This window comes from Nothobranchius furzeri, chromosome 4, assembly GCF_043380555.1.
Source record: "Nothobranchius furzeri strain GRZ-AD chromosome 4, NfurGRZ-RIMD1, whole genome shotgun sequence".
Taxonomy (NCBI): domain Eukaryota; kingdom Metazoa; phylum Chordata; class Actinopteri; order Cyprinodontiformes; family Nothobranchiidae; genus Nothobranchius; species Nothobranchius furzeri.
Window position 1 is genome coordinate 83,585,558 of NC_091744.1, and position 17,526 is coordinate 83,603,083.

General features: G+C 43.6%; 1 protein-coding gene across 1 annotated transcript in view; it reads left to right on the plus strand.

Moving 5' to 3' along the window:
• The window catches only part of calb2a (calbindin 2a), a 144,099-nt gene that overhangs the window by 117,195 nt on the left and 9,378 nt on the right, over positions 1-17,526 (plus strand). The window contains exons 3-10 of the mRNA XM_015965215.3: positions 1,034-1,110; positions 1,190-1,279; positions 2,281-2,361; positions 6,860-6,916; positions 11,396-11,473; positions 13,048-13,103; positions 13,182-13,221; positions 13,305-13,358. Of these exons, the coding sequence (XP_015820701.1) occupies positions 1,034-1,110; positions 1,190-1,279; positions 2,281-2,361; positions 6,860-6,916; positions 11,396-11,473; positions 13,048-13,103; positions 13,182-13,221; positions 13,305-13,358 (533 nt within the window). The remainder of the gene's footprint in view (positions 1-1,033; positions 1,111-1,189; positions 1,280-2,280; positions 2,362-6,859; positions 6,917-11,395; positions 11,474-13,047; positions 13,104-13,181; positions 13,222-13,304; positions 13,359-17,526) is intronic.

Sequence of the window (17,526 nt, forward strand, 5' to 3'; positions counted from 1 at the left end):
TTCACACGCCCCTCCATCTAATCATCAAGCAGGAATTTTATCTGCCAGAATGCCAAAGGTCAGTGAGACCCCCAGGACGGGCAATCGATCACAGATTTTGTTCATGAAGTTTAAAACATCACAAAAGACGCAAACACGCTTTCATGCCAAGGAGGCGAAGATGTTGGGATGGAGAAAAGCAGACGTGTAAAAGCCAGAGAAGCTGGAGAGTTAAAGAGAGAAGATGGCAGAATAATCTTCGTTAGAGTTTAATGAGGCAGCGCTGCCTTCCAGGGTTTACTGAAGCAGCTAGTCCCGTCGTTTGGAGCCATCTGTCCAGTCATTCAGCTTTGCTCTTAATGGAAGATTGGCACCGGTTCACATAATACCTGGGTGAGGCGAGCCGGCGGATCGGTCCCCCGAATGGGTGACAACCATCCAGAATGAAACAAGACGAAGGCAGGAAGAGGGGAAAAATCAGCTTTGAGGCCAAACATGATGACTTTCTGTGATGTAATCCAGAAAATACAGCATTCAGTTTTATATCTGAAAAGTGCATGATGGCGCAGTGGTTAGCACTGTTGCCACGCAGCACGAAGGTTGCAGGTTCGAAACTCGGCTGCGGCCTTTCTGCGTGGAGTTGCGTGTTCTCGCCATGCATGCGTGGGTTTCCTCCGGGTACTCCGGTTTCCCCCACAGATCACAACACGCCCTATAGGTTATAAATTGTAAGTCGCTTTGGATAAAAGCGTCTGCTAAATAAATAAACATAAACATAAACATGAAAAGTGCCTTGGCAAAACTGAGGAGGTCTTCATTCTTCTGACGAACATCCTCTGAACTTATCTTGATTTACTAAACTCTGAATGAACTTTTCATTTCTGGTGTTTAGAAAATCTGTTTTCTACAATCCTGCAGATTTTAGGAGTTATTTAAAACAAATGGATCAGTTAAATCACATCTACACGTGTCTACGCAGAGTTAACTAATAATAACAAAACAAATCCCTTAAAAGTGATTAAATAGATTTTAAAATAGTCCTCCTGCCTCTCAGGTAACGGGTTCATTGAGGGAAAGGAGCTGGAGAACTTCTTCAGGGAGCTGGAGGTCGCCCGGAGAGGAGCAGGAGTGGTGAGTTCAGGGACACGCCGTTAATCGCAGCTCTGTACCGACCACTCAGGTTTCACCTACCAGAATAAATGTTTCCTAGGACCCGACAAATCCAGCCTTCAGAGAAAGGATGAAGGAGTTCATGCAGAAGTTTGACAAGAACAAAGATGGCCGCATTGAGATGTCGGAGGTGAGTCTACGAAGAAGGAGAAATCTTTCTGTTGACAGGCTCATCAAACCGTGTTTATTGGCCCCGCCCACAGAACATTTGAGAGAAAAACTTTTATTTTTGTGAGAAAATGTTTTAAATCACAAATTTTGAGGTTTGTTTTACAGAATCCAAACTGGTAGACTCTAGATTTAGATGTTTTGGGGCATCAGAGGGAGATGATGTTGTTTTTAGAGAAGGATTTGAGAGAGAGAGAGACTTATCTAAATAATTATTTTACTGTCTATATAATTTTATTTATTACTTATTTTCTAATTTTTGTCATTTATATTAGCTCTTTTATTACATTTTTACTCATTTTAAACCAGTGTTTCCTCTGTGGGGGCCCTCTGCCCCGGGAGCGGTGGTCGACTGTAGCTTCCTGGGCGCTCTACAGGTAGTGTTAAGTGGAGGTGGGGGTCTATGCCCCCCTCCACTGAGCGCCCTGACTTAGTGTGGAAGACCTGATGCTGCCGGGGCAGACGGCTCCTCTGATGGCGTTTCCTTGCGTTACCATACTTGGCTCATCTGGACTCAGCCTAATATAATTTTTACTTGTGTGTGTGTGTGAGTCTGTGTGTGTGTGTGCTTGCATATGTTTGTAAATGTTTTTAACCTGTTATGGGAATCTGGGGTCATTTTGTAAAGCACTTTGAATCACACTTTGTTTGAAAAGCGCTTTAGAAATAAAATTTGATTGATTGATTGACTTTGTCCAGCACCAATAATCCCTCGCTCACCTGGAAAATGATCTCAGGGTTTGTTAGACAGAGTAAATATCCACAGCCAAGCCAGTTTTCTGAATGTTCCGATGCTTGATGTTTTATAAATATTCCAAACTAAGGCCTGCCCCAGCTTTTCAGGTTACGGCTCTTTATTATTTATGTCTTAGCAGACAAAAAGTCTCCCTTCTTCTCACTCTCTTCCCTCCCTGTCCACCATCTTGCTCTCACCACTTCCATTTCCCGGTCATTTGTCCCCAGCTGGCCCAGATTCTCCCGACTGAAGAGAACTTCCTGCTCTGCTTCAGACAGTTTGTCAGCTCCAGCGCGGAGTTCATGGCGGTAAGTGAGCTTTTCTGAGATCTCCTGGACAGCTGACAGGGTTTCTTTTAACACTAAACACCTGGTGCCCCTCTGAACCTTTCCTTTTCCTTTTGTTCGGTAGAAATAGTCATTACTCAGAACAATCTTACTTCAGCTCCTCATGTAGGACCAGTCAGCTGTGGGCAGCCTGCACGCTCTCGCTTGCATCTACCTGCTCATCTCAGAGAAGAGCTCCCTCTGGGTGGCTGAAGGTGTTCCAATTAGTGACATGAAGTGGAGTAGTCAGAAATAAAGGCCGCTGCCCTCAGCTGCACATGTCTGCTGCTGGAGCTGCTTGTTACTGCTAATTATGTAAGCTGCAAAAATCAGGTGCGCTCAGATCCATCATGAATAATAACTGGATGAGAATAGAATGAACTTCATTAATCCACAGTGGGGGGGAATTCACTTGCTACAGCAGCATATGCACTTAGAGAAAAGAGGAAGAAGAAGAATAGTAAAGGCAGTAAACTTTCAACCATGAAAAACAACGATTAAAAGGAAACTTGGGTTTCCAGAACTCTGCAAGCACAGACGAACTATGTAAATCTGGTGTTGCACAAGTACTGAACACATACAGAGTATTGTATAGATGATAACGAGTACCAGGATAATGCCAGTACCAGTTAAACTGAGGAGTTCTACACTCTCACTGCAGAGGGGGCGAATGACCGACGGTAGCGTTCTGTTAAACATCTGGGATGTCTCAGGCTTGGTTTATGCTTGACGCATTAACTTTCCGCTTGGTGATGCGGCTCGCGGATGGAACGCGCTTCACAACTCGCCGCGTTTATGGTTCATGCGGCTCGTCTCTGCGGTGAGCCAATATTCTCCCAAACTGTAGGGGGCAGCATGGAGCTCTACGGCATGCATCCAACACTACACCATAGTAGAAGTCAAAATTACTGTTTACAACATGACATTCCAGCATTTTTAACAGCGTCCTCGTCTTTTCCGACAGTGCGAGCTATTTCTCTCCAAGAATTATTAACAACATGTTGATCACGGTGATCTCCGAGAGCTGAATCATACAAATGTCTGTATTTACGAACCTCTGCCATACTAGTTCTTGCCAGTCCGCCATGTTTTTTCGCGTCCGACCGTCCGCGTGGTTAGAAAATTTCATAGGTGTGCGGTGTGGAAATTTTGGGCCGTGCAGAGGCGCGGTGGAGGGGCGTGGTTGTTAAAATGACGCAACTTTGCCGTGCGGACCTCGCGGACGCGTCAAGCATTAACCAACCTGCAGTCTGCCTCTGAAGGAGCTGTCCATGGTCTCCACAGTAGAATGCAGTGGGTGGGAGGGGTTTTCCAAGATGGGGGTCCTCTTCGCCACCTGTGAGAATCAACAGAAAATAAATATGTTGGGTAACTAAAAAAAGTGTTTTATCTCGTGCGCTGCAGGGTCTGAGAGACTTTTAAGCAAGTTCATAACATTCGTGAAGCAAAATTAAAAAAAAAAACTCACAGAATCATCCTGGACCTGGTCTGGGTGGGCTTCCTGAGTCCAGAAGTCCAGGAAAACCTTTCGCAGGTTGTGTCTGAAATCCGATAAGAGTAAAAGTGTCATAATTCTGTTATTCAAGACTGAACATTCGTGTATTTTCTTACAATTTTGTGACTCCAACCAGTCAGGAACCTGAACCATTGACGAGTCTGCGTTCTTCTTTAGCTGTTAGAAACTCACTAAGGCATCATCACGTTTCTTTTTTGGAGCCAGTCTGAGCTTTAAACTCCGAGTGATGGTTCAAACATAAAGCAACAAGGTTATGAATCTGAATCAACCAGAGAAAACATCTGGAAAAAACACCCGAGGTGTATTTTTATATTCAAGGATAAAAAAACTAAAATTTTCACATTTCTTCCTAGATATTTATTAGAACCAGTGTTGGATCCAGACTCTGTGGACGGTTCTTTGTTCTGGTTCCATGTTTAGGTTCTGGTGGTTAGTAAACATTTAGAGATGATGTCACCAACAGCCTCAACTCAATGAGATGCTTTCCTAGCGTGCACTACGCGTGTCAAAGCTCTGTTACTTTAGCACAATCTAGATTATTTCATAAAAATCGCTTTGTGCATCTTTGGAATATTTGCTCCTGTTTCAAAGTTCCTCTGGAGCGTGAGATCGACAGGTGGATTGGGACTGCGTCTGCAGTGATGCGGGCGTTGCACCGGTCTGTCAGAGAAAGCTGAGCTGGAAGGAAAATCTCTCGATTTACCAGTCGATGTACATTTCTACCCACACCTATGGTCACGAGCTTTGGGTAGAGACCGAGAAAACAAGGTTGCGGATACAAGCGGGCGAAATCCGCTGCTCCTCCGCATCGAGACGAGCCAGTTGAGGTGGCTCGAGCTTCTAGTTAGGATGCCTCCCGGGTGAGGTTTTCTGGGCACGTCCAACCGGGGGGGATGGCCTAAAGGAAGACCCAGGACACGCTGGAGGGACCATCAATCAAAACTTCATTTATATATAGCGCCTTTCTAGAGATGATAACGAGTCTTCCTGATTGTTCTAGCACCTTGGGCGCCCTATTCGGGCGCCCAAGGTGCTAGAACAATCAGGAAGACATACAATCATAAAAAGAGAAGAAAAAACACAGGGCTAAAAGTAAGAACTAAAACAGTAAGTCAAAAACAAATTCAAAAGAAATAAAACACAACTTCAAGTATGTTCTGGAAAAGCTAAGTGGAAAAAAAACAAGTTTTCCATCAACTCTTGAAGACTGGCAAAGAGGTAGACTGCCTAACTTCAGATGGCAACTGGTTCCACAGTGATGGAGCAAGAACTGAGAAAGCTCGATCCCCACGAGTTCGACACTTAGCACGATGGACACAAAGGAGGCTCTGCTCAGAAGAGCGCAGAGGGCGAATATGTCTTCAGGAGCGCCGCTAGATGGGGGGAAGGGGGGCACATCTCTGAAAGAAGTTAAAAACATAAACCAATCATTTAAAATGCGTTTGATAAAAAATAGGAAGCCAGTGAAGGGAGGCCAGAACAGGAGTGATATGATCCCACTTACGGGCCTCTGTCTGAAACCTGGCAGCACAGTTCTGTGCAAACCGAAGACGATGCAATGATGACTGACCAAGGCCAACATGGAGAGAGTTGCAGTAATCTAATCTAGAGACTACAAATGCATGGAGTACCCGCTCCAGGTGGGATCTCGACAAGACGTCGCCGATGAAAATAACAGGATCTGGTCACGGAAATAAGTCCCGAATCAGTTCTCACCCCCCGACTTCTGACAACTGGTTTTTCAAAGGGAGAGAGATAGCCCAGATCAAATCCAGGTCCTATAGACTGCTTACTATGTGTGGACTGGTGGCTGTGCTTCTTGCCTGGCCAGGGAACATCTTAGGATTCCCCCGGAGGAGCTGGCCCAAGCGGCTGAGGACAGGGAAGTCTGTGCTGACTAGTAGAATTAGGAAATATAGTCGTCTCTTTATGGAAATGACCAGTTTGTTTGTTCTTCTGTCCATAAAGATCAAACTTTAAACAAGTTAGTTTACATTTAAATCGGTCTGAAATGTTTTAGACAAAAAGGAGGCAAAGAGACCAACGACGAAGAAACCCTTTTTATGAAAGTTTGATTGCTGCTGTAAATTTTGAATGTCAAATTACCAAGAGAGCGGCAAAAAGACCTTCCAAGGAGGTCGCTGAAAACAGGAATCATTTATTCCACCAAGCGCAGAAAGTAGGAGAAAATGGCCGGTTTCTTGTTAAATGTGAGGCACTGAAAGAACGGTGGCAATTAGAAACCAATTACATGTGTGGGTCCTTGTCTGCTGGGTCATATTGAGAGGGAATAATGAAATAAGGAGGAAATGAATAAGAGGGAAGGTGAGGAGATGGAGAGGAACACAAAGGGCAAGTGAGAGAAAAGCCGTAAATGAAATGTCGATGAGAAGTTGAGGGTCAGAGTTTGAGGATCGCAGGAGAGCGAGAGAGGGATTAATGAGTCTGTGGAAGAGAACAGGAAGTGGGCAGAAGAGCTTTAAAGGGTTAGAATGAGGGAGCAGAACTTCTATTTTCAGAGTCATATATAATGGATAACTCCAGTGTAGCTCCTCTGTGCAGAGCCCAGAGGAGGAGCAGAGGAGGAGGAGGAGAAGCCATCCATCTTTGATAAGGAGCCCTTCTTTGGGCAGGGGCAGCTGCTAGATTAAAACATCCATTAAAATGACTACCCCCTCCTCCTGTTCCTCCCTTTCTCATCGCCCGCCGCGTGGGCGAATGGGTCGGTATTGAAAACGGTGCGATTACAGCGATGGTCCGAGCCTTTCATGTCGTCCCCTCTGAAACGATTGCCGCTCCACGCCAGACAAAAGTTCCACCCTTGCTGGGGTCAATCAGAGAGAGGTTATTCCAGAGGAAGGAGTGGAAATCACTGTGGGAAAGAGTTCCTGAGTGATTCATGGATCGATGCTGGAGAGAAATACTTTCAACTGAAAATCTGTTTTGGTTTTTCATTTCCCTCAGGCGTGGCGGCGATACGATACGGATCGCAGCGGCTACATCGAAGCAAACGAACTCCAGGTAAATAAAAACGACTGGAGATCAAATTAAAATCCCACTCAGATTATTTCATTATTCACCTGCTTAAACGGTCACACTCACTTTATTTTTCTTCTTTTTTTCACCACTTCTCTCACATGAGCAGACACCATCAACACAGCAGTAAACTGGTTTAGACTTCCCCACACCGGTCATCTTTGCAGATCATTTTTTAATTTCAACACATTTTATTTGTATTTAGCTGTTTTTTGTGTGTGTGTGTGCACATCTGTACGTTTGTGTTGCACTTCAGTTTGCATGTTACCTTGGGGAAATAAACAAAACCTTGGTCAATAAAATCAAGACAGGAAGCAAAAACGAAAAATCTTCAAGTTTTTGTGTCATAATGAGTTGATTTCCTTTCTTACTGTAACATAATGGTTGATAATGAGATATCTGATCAAATGTGTCAGATTTCCTACAAAAAGCTCGGTGAGAAGATGCATGTTTTATTTTTATGAATAATAAAATCAGATTTCTGGCACTATAGGAGTACAGACGCTTCCCTCTTTCGCTCCCTTATCTTTTTTTCCCAAGACTCTTTGTCCTGTCTGCCCACAGAGTGCTTATCTGCATTTATTCTGAAAAACTCTTTTTTTTTTTTACTAACCATGGATTTGATAAACTGGTCATTCAATGCGATCGATGAGATTTTTTCAACAATGAGAACGGAGCGGGGGGGCTCCCACATGTCCACAGGGGGCACACCCAGCGGGATATATGTTGGATTCCTGGAAGGAATGGAAGATCACGTGCCTCTCCCAGCTGTCCATTGAGGACATCGAAGACGTGTGGATATTTGGCCTGATGATCACTGGATTTCTCCTGATTGGAGTGGGAGGATATCTGGTTTTCTGGAAATTTGGGAAGACGGGAGCGATTGGAGGGCGACCCGCACCCACAAAAAGCACCGTCCATGTGGAGACTTCTCAGACTGGGACGTTACTCGAGGTGAATCATAAGCTGGACAATGTTCTAGCTGTGAATCCGGTATTAGTGCGCAAAATGGACGTCATCTCGGAGAGAGTCACCGGACGGTATGGACAAGCTTAAAACCCAAAATTGGCTTCACTGAAGGACTGGAATGATCAGTTTAAAGACTGAAGGCAGAGAGGAAAATTATCTCAGCCTGACCCAAACAAATTCTTGTTATCTGAATCTGATGCCCTGGTAGCCTTGAGCTGCAAACAACAAACCCCCACGAAGGAATGCAGACAGATGCTGTGAAAACCTGACCTGTCAGCTTCAGGGTTCATTTCAAGATCCTGGTTCTGGTCTATAGGGCCTTACATGAACAAGCACCATCTTGCATTGGTGATCTTCTTAGTCCCTACCATAGACTGTACATACACCCGGTCGAACTAGCTACAAGCTAACCTGAAGCTAACCCAAAGCTAACGCGGAGGTGGGAGCTAAGCTAACGGAGGTAGCAACCTAGCTACAACCGGAGTTAACTGTGTACAAAACCAGAGCTTCTGAGTCAGAGATACGCCGGGCTGACCGCTGGGTAAAACCAGGTGGAACACAGAGGTCTCCCAAAAGCTGCTGAAAGCCGGCAGCCGCGATAAGACAGAGATGCGCCGAGCTGTGGGGAGGGGATAAGGGTGGAAAACAGAGGTCTCCCGAGAGCTCCACAAGCCGATAGTGGGAACCCAGCTCCACCAACATGTTATATTTCAACCCATTTTCTAAAGTGCAGCATTATGTTAAATGCACTGGGTTTTACCCTATTACATTTAAATTTCATGGTTAAACAGTACATGTTAAAATCTAAGCTCAGCTCAGCAGTGACCTAAAATACATAAATATAATTTTACTTACCGAAAAAAATGAAGTGGAGACTCCTTGGACGCTCTATTAGTGCAATTAATGCCACAGCAAGTCATTTTGTCCAACAATTGCACAAATAATATCCAAACAAGAATATACAAACACAGAGACTCAAAATCCCGGAACAGTTTCCAGGCCAGACCGAGGCTCTACTGAGGCCTTTCCCCAGAGCTCGCTCTGTGGTCACGTGGGTCTGATGCTTATTAATTATACAGAATTTTAGGCTTTTAATACACTTAAACAGAAGAGTGAGAAAAAAATTCACCCCCCTCAGAGTTGTCATGAGTGTAAACTAGATCATTTAAACCAAAAACATGTTTTGGTACCAGGCTGTAAACATGTTTCTTTCTGCTGTGAAATTGGTATTTTTAACATGGGAGTCAATGAGGATTTGCTCGCTTCTGACACCAGCCCCTAGTGGATGAGGGTGGAACTGCAATTTATTTCACTTCCGGGTTTGCTTCAATCTTTCACCCGCATTGTGATTGTGAGGGCTTGAGGTGCACCCATGGGATGTTTAGAAGTGTGCATTATTTGACAGAACTGCCGCAGATCATCAGGAATCACAGCTGCTTTGTCACAAATGCTGTTTCTTCATGTCATCCTGAAGAAATCGGGCAAGACGCGGTTGGACGTTTAGCTTCTGCTTTAGCGATCAGCTGTGACCAAATCGTCATTGCAAACACTGTGAAAGTTTAGTATGAATACATTCATCATTACGTCCTGGATAAAGACAAAAATATGTAGCTCCTGCACCTACTAGCTTACAGGATCTGAAAGTCCAGTTTGCGTATCCAACAACGCCGCACACCAGACTCCTACAACTCCTGACCGTTGGGCCACTCTTTGTCCACCATTTCCTGTGGATTCATTTAAAGTCTCATCTTCACTAGATAATGGGTCCTGGCTTCCTCTGACAACGTGTCACTGTGGATTTTGCTCTCCTGCTGGCATTTCCTTCCCTCCTCTTGTCTTTTCTAGGGAGAAACATCTTCTCTGTCACCAACAGCAGCTTCTTGTTTGCAAACACATCCAGCTGCACTTGCTCCAAAGATTAAAACACCCTGGTGTGCGTGGCGTCCCTACTGGAGGGTTGCAACACAAATCGAGGCAGATTGATTATCTCAAGGAGTTAGAAACTGTATTTCAGAAAACTCGTTACTGCATATCTTTAATATTCAGTAAAAAGTTAAAAAATAATAATAATCCAGGATTTTCCTTTTTTTTACGTTTTAATCCATGCGTGTTTTAAATAAAATAATTTAAACCTATTTCAAAATAAAACAGATTTGGTAAACATTTGTGATTTCTTGTACGACGAACAAAAACTGTTTTGTGATTCTTGGAGGATTTTAGATGATCTGGTAACGTAAATGATCACATTTTAAAAAGTGTTGAACTAAATGATGTTTTAAATTTATTTTACAATTCATAAAATTTTTGTCTTTCTTGCTTTATTTTGTATAAATATGTCCTAACTTCATTTTTGCTGTGCTGCACTTTTAGCTTCATAGAATCCGGCTGGATTAAAAACGAAACGCGACGCGAGGCTGTTGGTAGCCTGACGAGACTTCACTTAAACTTAAACTGAATCCTGAACCAAATAATTTCTGGGATAAAGAATCCGAAGTCCTGGGATCAACGCTCTTCCCTCCGTTTGTGGCTTTTTCCCGCTACATCCTCCAGCGACCGTCTCCAGGGATAAAATTAGTCTTTTTTATGTTACATTTTGCAAAGATGCACAAGCCTGAAGGGTAATCTAATTAGCTCCATCAACCAAAGTTCCTGGTCCCATTTGGAGATTTTCCCAACAGGACTAAACCCAGACGTCATAGCAGCAACGGTTCGGTTCAGACCAGCTGAAAGTCCCACGAGATGAACGCTCCTTCCCCCGTCCTCTCGACTCCATTCACCAGAAACCATCAGTCTGTGCTTCCACGGCGATTTAAACGTCTGTCCTCTGATTTCTTTCTTGGTTTTGATCGTTGTCTTGACTCAGGAGCATCTAGCAGCCCCTCCACAGGAAACACCCCAGCGACCACTAGAGCTTTCTTGTCAGACTGGGATTCAAATTCTGAGAACACCACTGATTACACAAATCATATTCACTCCAACACCTCTGTGAAACGTTGAGTGAAATCCTATAAAAGGGAAGTCCGTTACTCGGGGGAGCCGTGTGTTATCGGGGTCAACGTTTGCAGATTATGCAGCCCGAGTTGGTTGGAGAATCCAATGTTTTCCAGCCGAGCAGGTGCAGATGAGCTAGTTAGGTGTGGCTGCGTGAAAGCTGAGGGAAAATGCAGATGAGATTTCTGCAGCCGCGTGTGTAAATTCACCACACAGAGCAGATGTGAAGGTAGGAAATCCAAGAGCGTTCAAAGCTACTCAACCTCCTGCTTTTTAAAAGTGAACTGTGAGCAAACAGAAATAAACGAGTAATTCTTCGTGTGCGGTCACTTTCTGGCTTCTCATCTTTCTGTTTGGTGCTAATTTGAGAGATTATTTGTTTTGTTCATACACTTTGAACCTGGAGCAGCATATTCCAACCCCTGCTTTCATGTGATGTGATATTCAGACAAATCACCTTTGATTTTTCTTCTGCTCTGCTGCACACGTGTGCTGCATCTTCAGGGCTTTCTGTCGGACCTGCTGGAGAAGGCCAACAGACACTATGATGAAAAGAAGCTGCAGGAGTACACACAGACAATAGTAAGCCTCAAACACACCACTCTTCATCCTACATGCACGCTGCAGCTGGTTCAAGTTCACGCCCCAGAATTAAAGCAGCACATGCTTTTACAGTCGTTGACGCAATAAAATCTCCAAAAACGTCTTAAATAGAAGGTTTAGACATTTTGAAGAGTGTTTATGTTGTTTGGTAGTTAGTTTAACCTTAATTATGAAAAAAGTCTAATTCCATCTGGAATGATAGGCTAACAGCTAGTCTAAGTTCCACTAAGAAAAATGTAGATCGCTGCAGACTTTCAGCACGTCATCCGGTAAAAATTCTTATTTTGTTCTTGCCATTTGTGTTTAATTGATCTTTACATCAACACCTGGTTTATATTGTGCCGTTTAAAGAAAAACATGATGGGATTCTTGTTGGAAATTCCACAAGCTGCACATTTAAGTTATTTTCTGTGGATACGTTTGTCAGTATCTTACCTGCTGTACATGGCTCCATGTAGGAGTTTCACATTAGTGTCTTGAAATAATTTTAACCTTAAAAAAATGTCATAACTTACACAGAAACTATTTTCATGTCCATTCTGGCCGACTCATGAGGAAATCTTAGCTAGAAGTGCTATAGCAGCTAGCTCCACTGCTAATTTTCTATGTGAATAGCCACAGAAATGTGTGTAAATAACAATGAAATGTGAAATTGATGATGAAGTAAAAGTGGCTAAAACATTTGTACAAATTGCCCTGAGCTGTTGACCTGCAGTCAGATAAAGATCTGAACTATTCTTTAGCTTGCTAAGCAGCCACGCCGATTCCAGCTGAAAATATCCCAAAAGAAAAAAAACTAAAAATAATCGCATCGTGCAAAATAAGAAGATGTGGAAACGGTGTAAAAAATAGTTTGAACAAACCGATGAGACTTATAAAGCTGGAGTTCTCTTAGGATGGAGCCTAGCTGTTAGCATGTCAATCCGGGCTGAGTTCAAACCTGTTTCTCTGAACCGAGGTCGTACCAGTCAAGTACTTGATCATCTTTCCGGAAAACCACATTTCAAAGCATCTGAATTAAATCAGAGGGAAAACTTTTGGAGCATTAATAGAAACAGACTCGGAGGTGTTTTTTTTTATACTCCATCTGCCACGCTGGATCTCAGAGGTCTGCAGCCTTGGTGGCAGCAGCGCTGTGCAGCCGAGTGGCCACGACCCATCATTTCCTGCAGGTTGTCTTCTCACAGCCCAGATGCACCAACATCTGCTTCTTGGAAGCCCTAAAGCTGAGTTAGCCGGGTTTTTCGAAGCGTTTTTCACGCTGAAAGATCAACATTATCGTTTGAAAAGATTCCTCCATAAATGTCGCACAGCTCAGGTGTCTGCACCTTAGTTTTTACAGCGGAGGTTTACCGCTGCACAAGCAACAGAAGCCGCAGTAAGAGAAAGTACAGCAGTAAACATTCTGAGTCTGAAAGCTATTTGTAAACATTCAGCCTCATTTCCTGAAAGGCTTGAACGTTTCTTTGAGAAAGTAAATTTTGTGGATACAAGACTTCTGTCTGTTCTCTCCCTCCATTTATTTTCCATTCATTCTCATCTTCTGTTTTCAGCTGAAAATGTTTGATCTGAATGGAGACGGGAAGCTGGGCCTGTCGGAGATGGCGAGGTAACGGACGCTTTTCTGTTGGCACGAACACATTTTCCTCTCATCTCATTTAAATAAAAGCCACCTTTCCTTCCACAGGCTTCTCCCCGTTCAGGAGAATTTCCTCCTCAAGTTCCAGGTCCAAACACGCAGAAACAGAAAGTCACACATTTTAATTGTTAAGCTCTTCACTCATATGGTCCATTCATTCTCCTTCGACAGGGCGTCAAGCTGACCTCTGAGCAGTTCAACTCCATCTTTAACTACTACGACAAGGTAAGCCATGTTCAGCGACACCAGCCGGTTCACGTTTTTGTCATCCTCCACAAATGCTGTTGCCTAGCAGACCGAGAGGGCGGAGCCGCCAACAAAAACACACACACAGGCTCACGACGACATTGTGACATCATAATGTACCAGCTAACGTCAAAGTGGACCTCTTAGCCAATAGCGATGGCAGATTTAAATTCAAATGCAGTGCAGATTTTTTACCTGAAGAGGGCGCAACACTGACAGTTTTAGGCAGAATATTTAAATTTGAACTAAGATGCACTAAAGTGCAAAACTTTTGACTACACGTGTCTGCAGCACGATTAGACTCATTTATAGAGTTTATCAGCAACAAAAGTTGATTAGAGGGTTACTTGCTCTTTAATCGTGGGACAGCAGCAGCTCAGGAGGTAGAGCGGGTTGTCCAGTAATCGGAAGGTTGCAGGTTTGATCCCAGCTCCGACCACAGAATGTTGCTGTTGTGTCCTTGGGCAAGACACTTAACCCACTTTGTCTGCTGGTGGTGGTCGGAGGGACCGGTAGTCCCTGTGCTCAGCAGCCTTGCCTCTGTCAGTGCGCCCCAGGGCAGCTGTAGCTTCATGATAGCTCATCCCCACCTGTGTGTGGATGTGTGTGTGTGAATGGGTGAATGACTGATTGTGTTGTAAAGCGCCTTGGGGGGTCGTAGAACTCTAAGAAGGTGCTATACAAATACAAGCCATTTACCATTTACCGATCACCTGATCCCGACCCGAGTCACTGCTGTTCATTCCTTACGTTACGTTTCTTCTGTGCAAAAGCTCGTCTGATCTTTAGTTATTTGCATGACAGGATAGTTTAAGGATTACCTGGATGCTTTGTTAAAATAATCATGTAAAATTTTCGTTTCGGCCACCTGGGGAAACGAGTTGGGCTCAGCACGCCTGTCCCTCTGTAAACAGCTCTGGGTGGCTGGGCGGGGGCTAAACTAAACGGCCTTATTTTCCACACCAGCAGGGAATCTGCTGGGAGGGCGTGATGTCAGGAAACAGAGGCGTACATCTACTAAACCATTCTTGCTGTTCACGGTGAACCTGAGGGATGCCCCAGTCGATGGAGCCGAGTCAGCGTTCAGGTGGATAAATAATTCAGCCTGATGTGACTCAGCAGTGATGCTCCCGTCGGCTCGCTTGTTGTTCTTTTTAGATTTCTCTAAAGGTGGAGCAGAACTTGTGAACTCATATTTCACACGTCCTGCTTCTGCTGTGGTTCAACTCAGTCATTAAATCTTTTAATACAATAATCCATCGACTGCAGGGAAGATTAATGAAGCCTTTTAAAGTGGCAGTTTTACCATTTAAAATATAATAATGTGACTATTTGCATCAATAAAAACGTCTTTTTTAGATTATTGGTGTCTTTTAGTGCCGACATTCAAAAACACTTTATATTAAAAGCTGCAACAGTAAAAATCACAGAAATTCCCTTTTATTACGGTTTTGTTTTATGGCCTGCAGCTTTCAACATAAACAAAATAATGCAGATTAAACTCCTGAACATCAGGAACATTGAGCTGAGAGTTTCTGGTAGCAGCAAGCGTCTCAAAGCAGAGAAGAAACCTAAAAAAACAAGAAAATTTCATCAAAAGAGACATGATTACGGGTTAGGGTTGTAGCAATATTTTCCATAACTCTGATTGCTTCATGCTATAGATCGTTGGAAAGCTGCTTTTATGTACTTTTAGGAACTGTTGGGATTTTTTGAATCTGATCAGCAATTCAAAAGTTATAAAACGGAGCATTTGGGATGACAAACTCAGCACGTCTCTGAATCGGTGTTGTGATTCGTTGCGCTCAAGACAGGGAATCCCGGTGGCTACCGTAATGTATTGTAAATGCACGGAAAGCCCCATTTTTAGTCTTTTCAGCACTATTGGAATTTTAATGATATCTTGAACGGTTCAGGAATCACGGTAATGAGAAGTGCGCATTTCCAATCCCGTCTGCGGCGACAGGTTGGTAATAAGAATATTGTGGCATTAACAGAGGGGTGCCGGCAGTCAGGGCTAGGGCTAGGGGCCCCCCCAACACAAGGGGGCCCCAGGCGGCGGCCGACCTATGCCTAATGGTAAAACCGCCACTGGTTATACCTGCTGAGCCGGTAACTTTATATTCCTAAATGTAGGAACTTGCAAACAAACTTTGTTTTCTTGTTTTTTTTTATTTTAGCACAAATACAAATGTAACCTCCACTTGTGATGATTTGAGTCTCCTTCACCTGCTGTAGGACTGACTCAAACCCCCTCAGACTTCAGCAACAAATACAACTAAATACAGGTGCTGGCCAGTAAATTAGAATATCATCAAAAGGTTGAAAATATTTCAGTAATTCCATTCAAAACGTGAAACTTGTACATTATATTCATGCAATGCACACAGACCAATGTATTTCCGATGTTTATTACGTTTAATTTTGATATTTATAGGTGACAACCAATGAAAACATCAAATCTGGTATCTCAGAAAATTAGAATATTCTAAAGGCCAATGAAAAAATGTTTGTTTCTCTAATGTTGGCCAACTGAAAAGAATGAACATGAAAAGAATGTGCATGTATAGCACTCAATACTTAGTCAGGGCTCCTTTTGCCTCAATAACTGCAGTAATGCGGCGTGGCATGGACTCGATCAGTCTGTGGCACTGCTCAGGTGTTATGAGAGCCCAGGTTGCTCTGATAGTCGTCTTCAGCTCCTCTGCATTGTTGGGTCTAGCGTATTGCATCCTCCGCTTCACAATACCCCATAGATTTTCTATGGGGTTAAGGTCAGGCGAGTTTGCTGGCCAATCAAGGACAGGGATACCATGGTCCTTGAACCAGGTGCTGGTGGTTTTGGCACTGTGTGCAGGTGCCAAGTCCTGTTGAAAGGTGAAGTCTGCATCCCCATAAAGTTGGTCAGCAGCAGGAAGCATGAAGTGCTCTAAAACTTCCTGGTAGACGGCTGCATTGACCCTGGACCTCAGGAAACAGAGTGGGCCAACACCGGCAGATGACATGGCACCCCACACCATCACTGACGGTGGAAACTTTACACTGGACCTCATGCAACGTGGATTCTGTGCTTCTCCGCTCTTCCTCCAGACTCTGGGTCCTTGATTTCCAAAGGAAATGCAGAACTTGCTTTCATCAGAAAACATAACTTTGGACCACTCAGCATCAGTCCAGTCCTTTTTGTCCTTGGCCCAGGCGAGACGCTTCTTGCGCTGTTTCATGTTCAAGAGTGGCTTGACACACGGAATGCGACACCTGAATCCCATGTCTTTCATGAGTCTCCTCGTGGTGGTTCTTGAAGCGCTGACTCCAGCTGCAGTCCACTCTTTGTGGATCTCCCCCACATTTTTGAATGGGTTTGTCGTCACAATTCTCTGCAGGGTGCGGTTATCCCTAGAGCTTGTACACTTTTTTCTACCACATTTTTTCCGTCCCTTCGCCTGTCTGTTAATGTGCTTGGACACAGAGCTCTGCGAACAGCCAGCTTCTTTAGCAATCACCTTTTGTGTCTTGCCCTCCTTGTGCAAGGTGTCAATGATTGTCTTTTGGACAGCTGTTAAGTCAGAAGTCTTCCCCATGATTGTGGTGCCTTCAAAACAAGACTGAGGGACCTTTTAAAGGCCTTTGCAGGTGTTTTGAGTAAATCAGCTGATTAGAGTGGCAGCAGGTGTCTTCTATATTCAGCCTTTTCAGAATATTCTAATTTTTTGAGATACCAAATTTGGAGTTTTCATTAGTTGTCACTTATGAATATCAAATTTAAATGTAATGAACATTGGAAATACATTGGTCTGTGTGCATTGCATGAATATAATGTACAAGTTTCACGTTTTGAATGGAATTACTGAAATATTTTCAACCTTTTGATGATATTCTAATTTACTGGCCAGCACCTGTATTATTTATTAAGTGAAGGTTCTCACAGAGCAAGTCACCCCCAAATCAACTATTTCTTTCTGATAAACTATATAAATGTGTGTCTAATCGTGCTGCAGACACGTGTCGTCAATAGTTTTGCACTTTAGTGAATTTTAGTTAAAATTTTTATTTTCTACCTAAAACTGTCAGTGTTGTGCCGTTGTCAGGTAAAAAGTCTGCACTGTGTTTGAATTTAAATCTGCCATCGCCATTGGCTAAGAGGTACCCT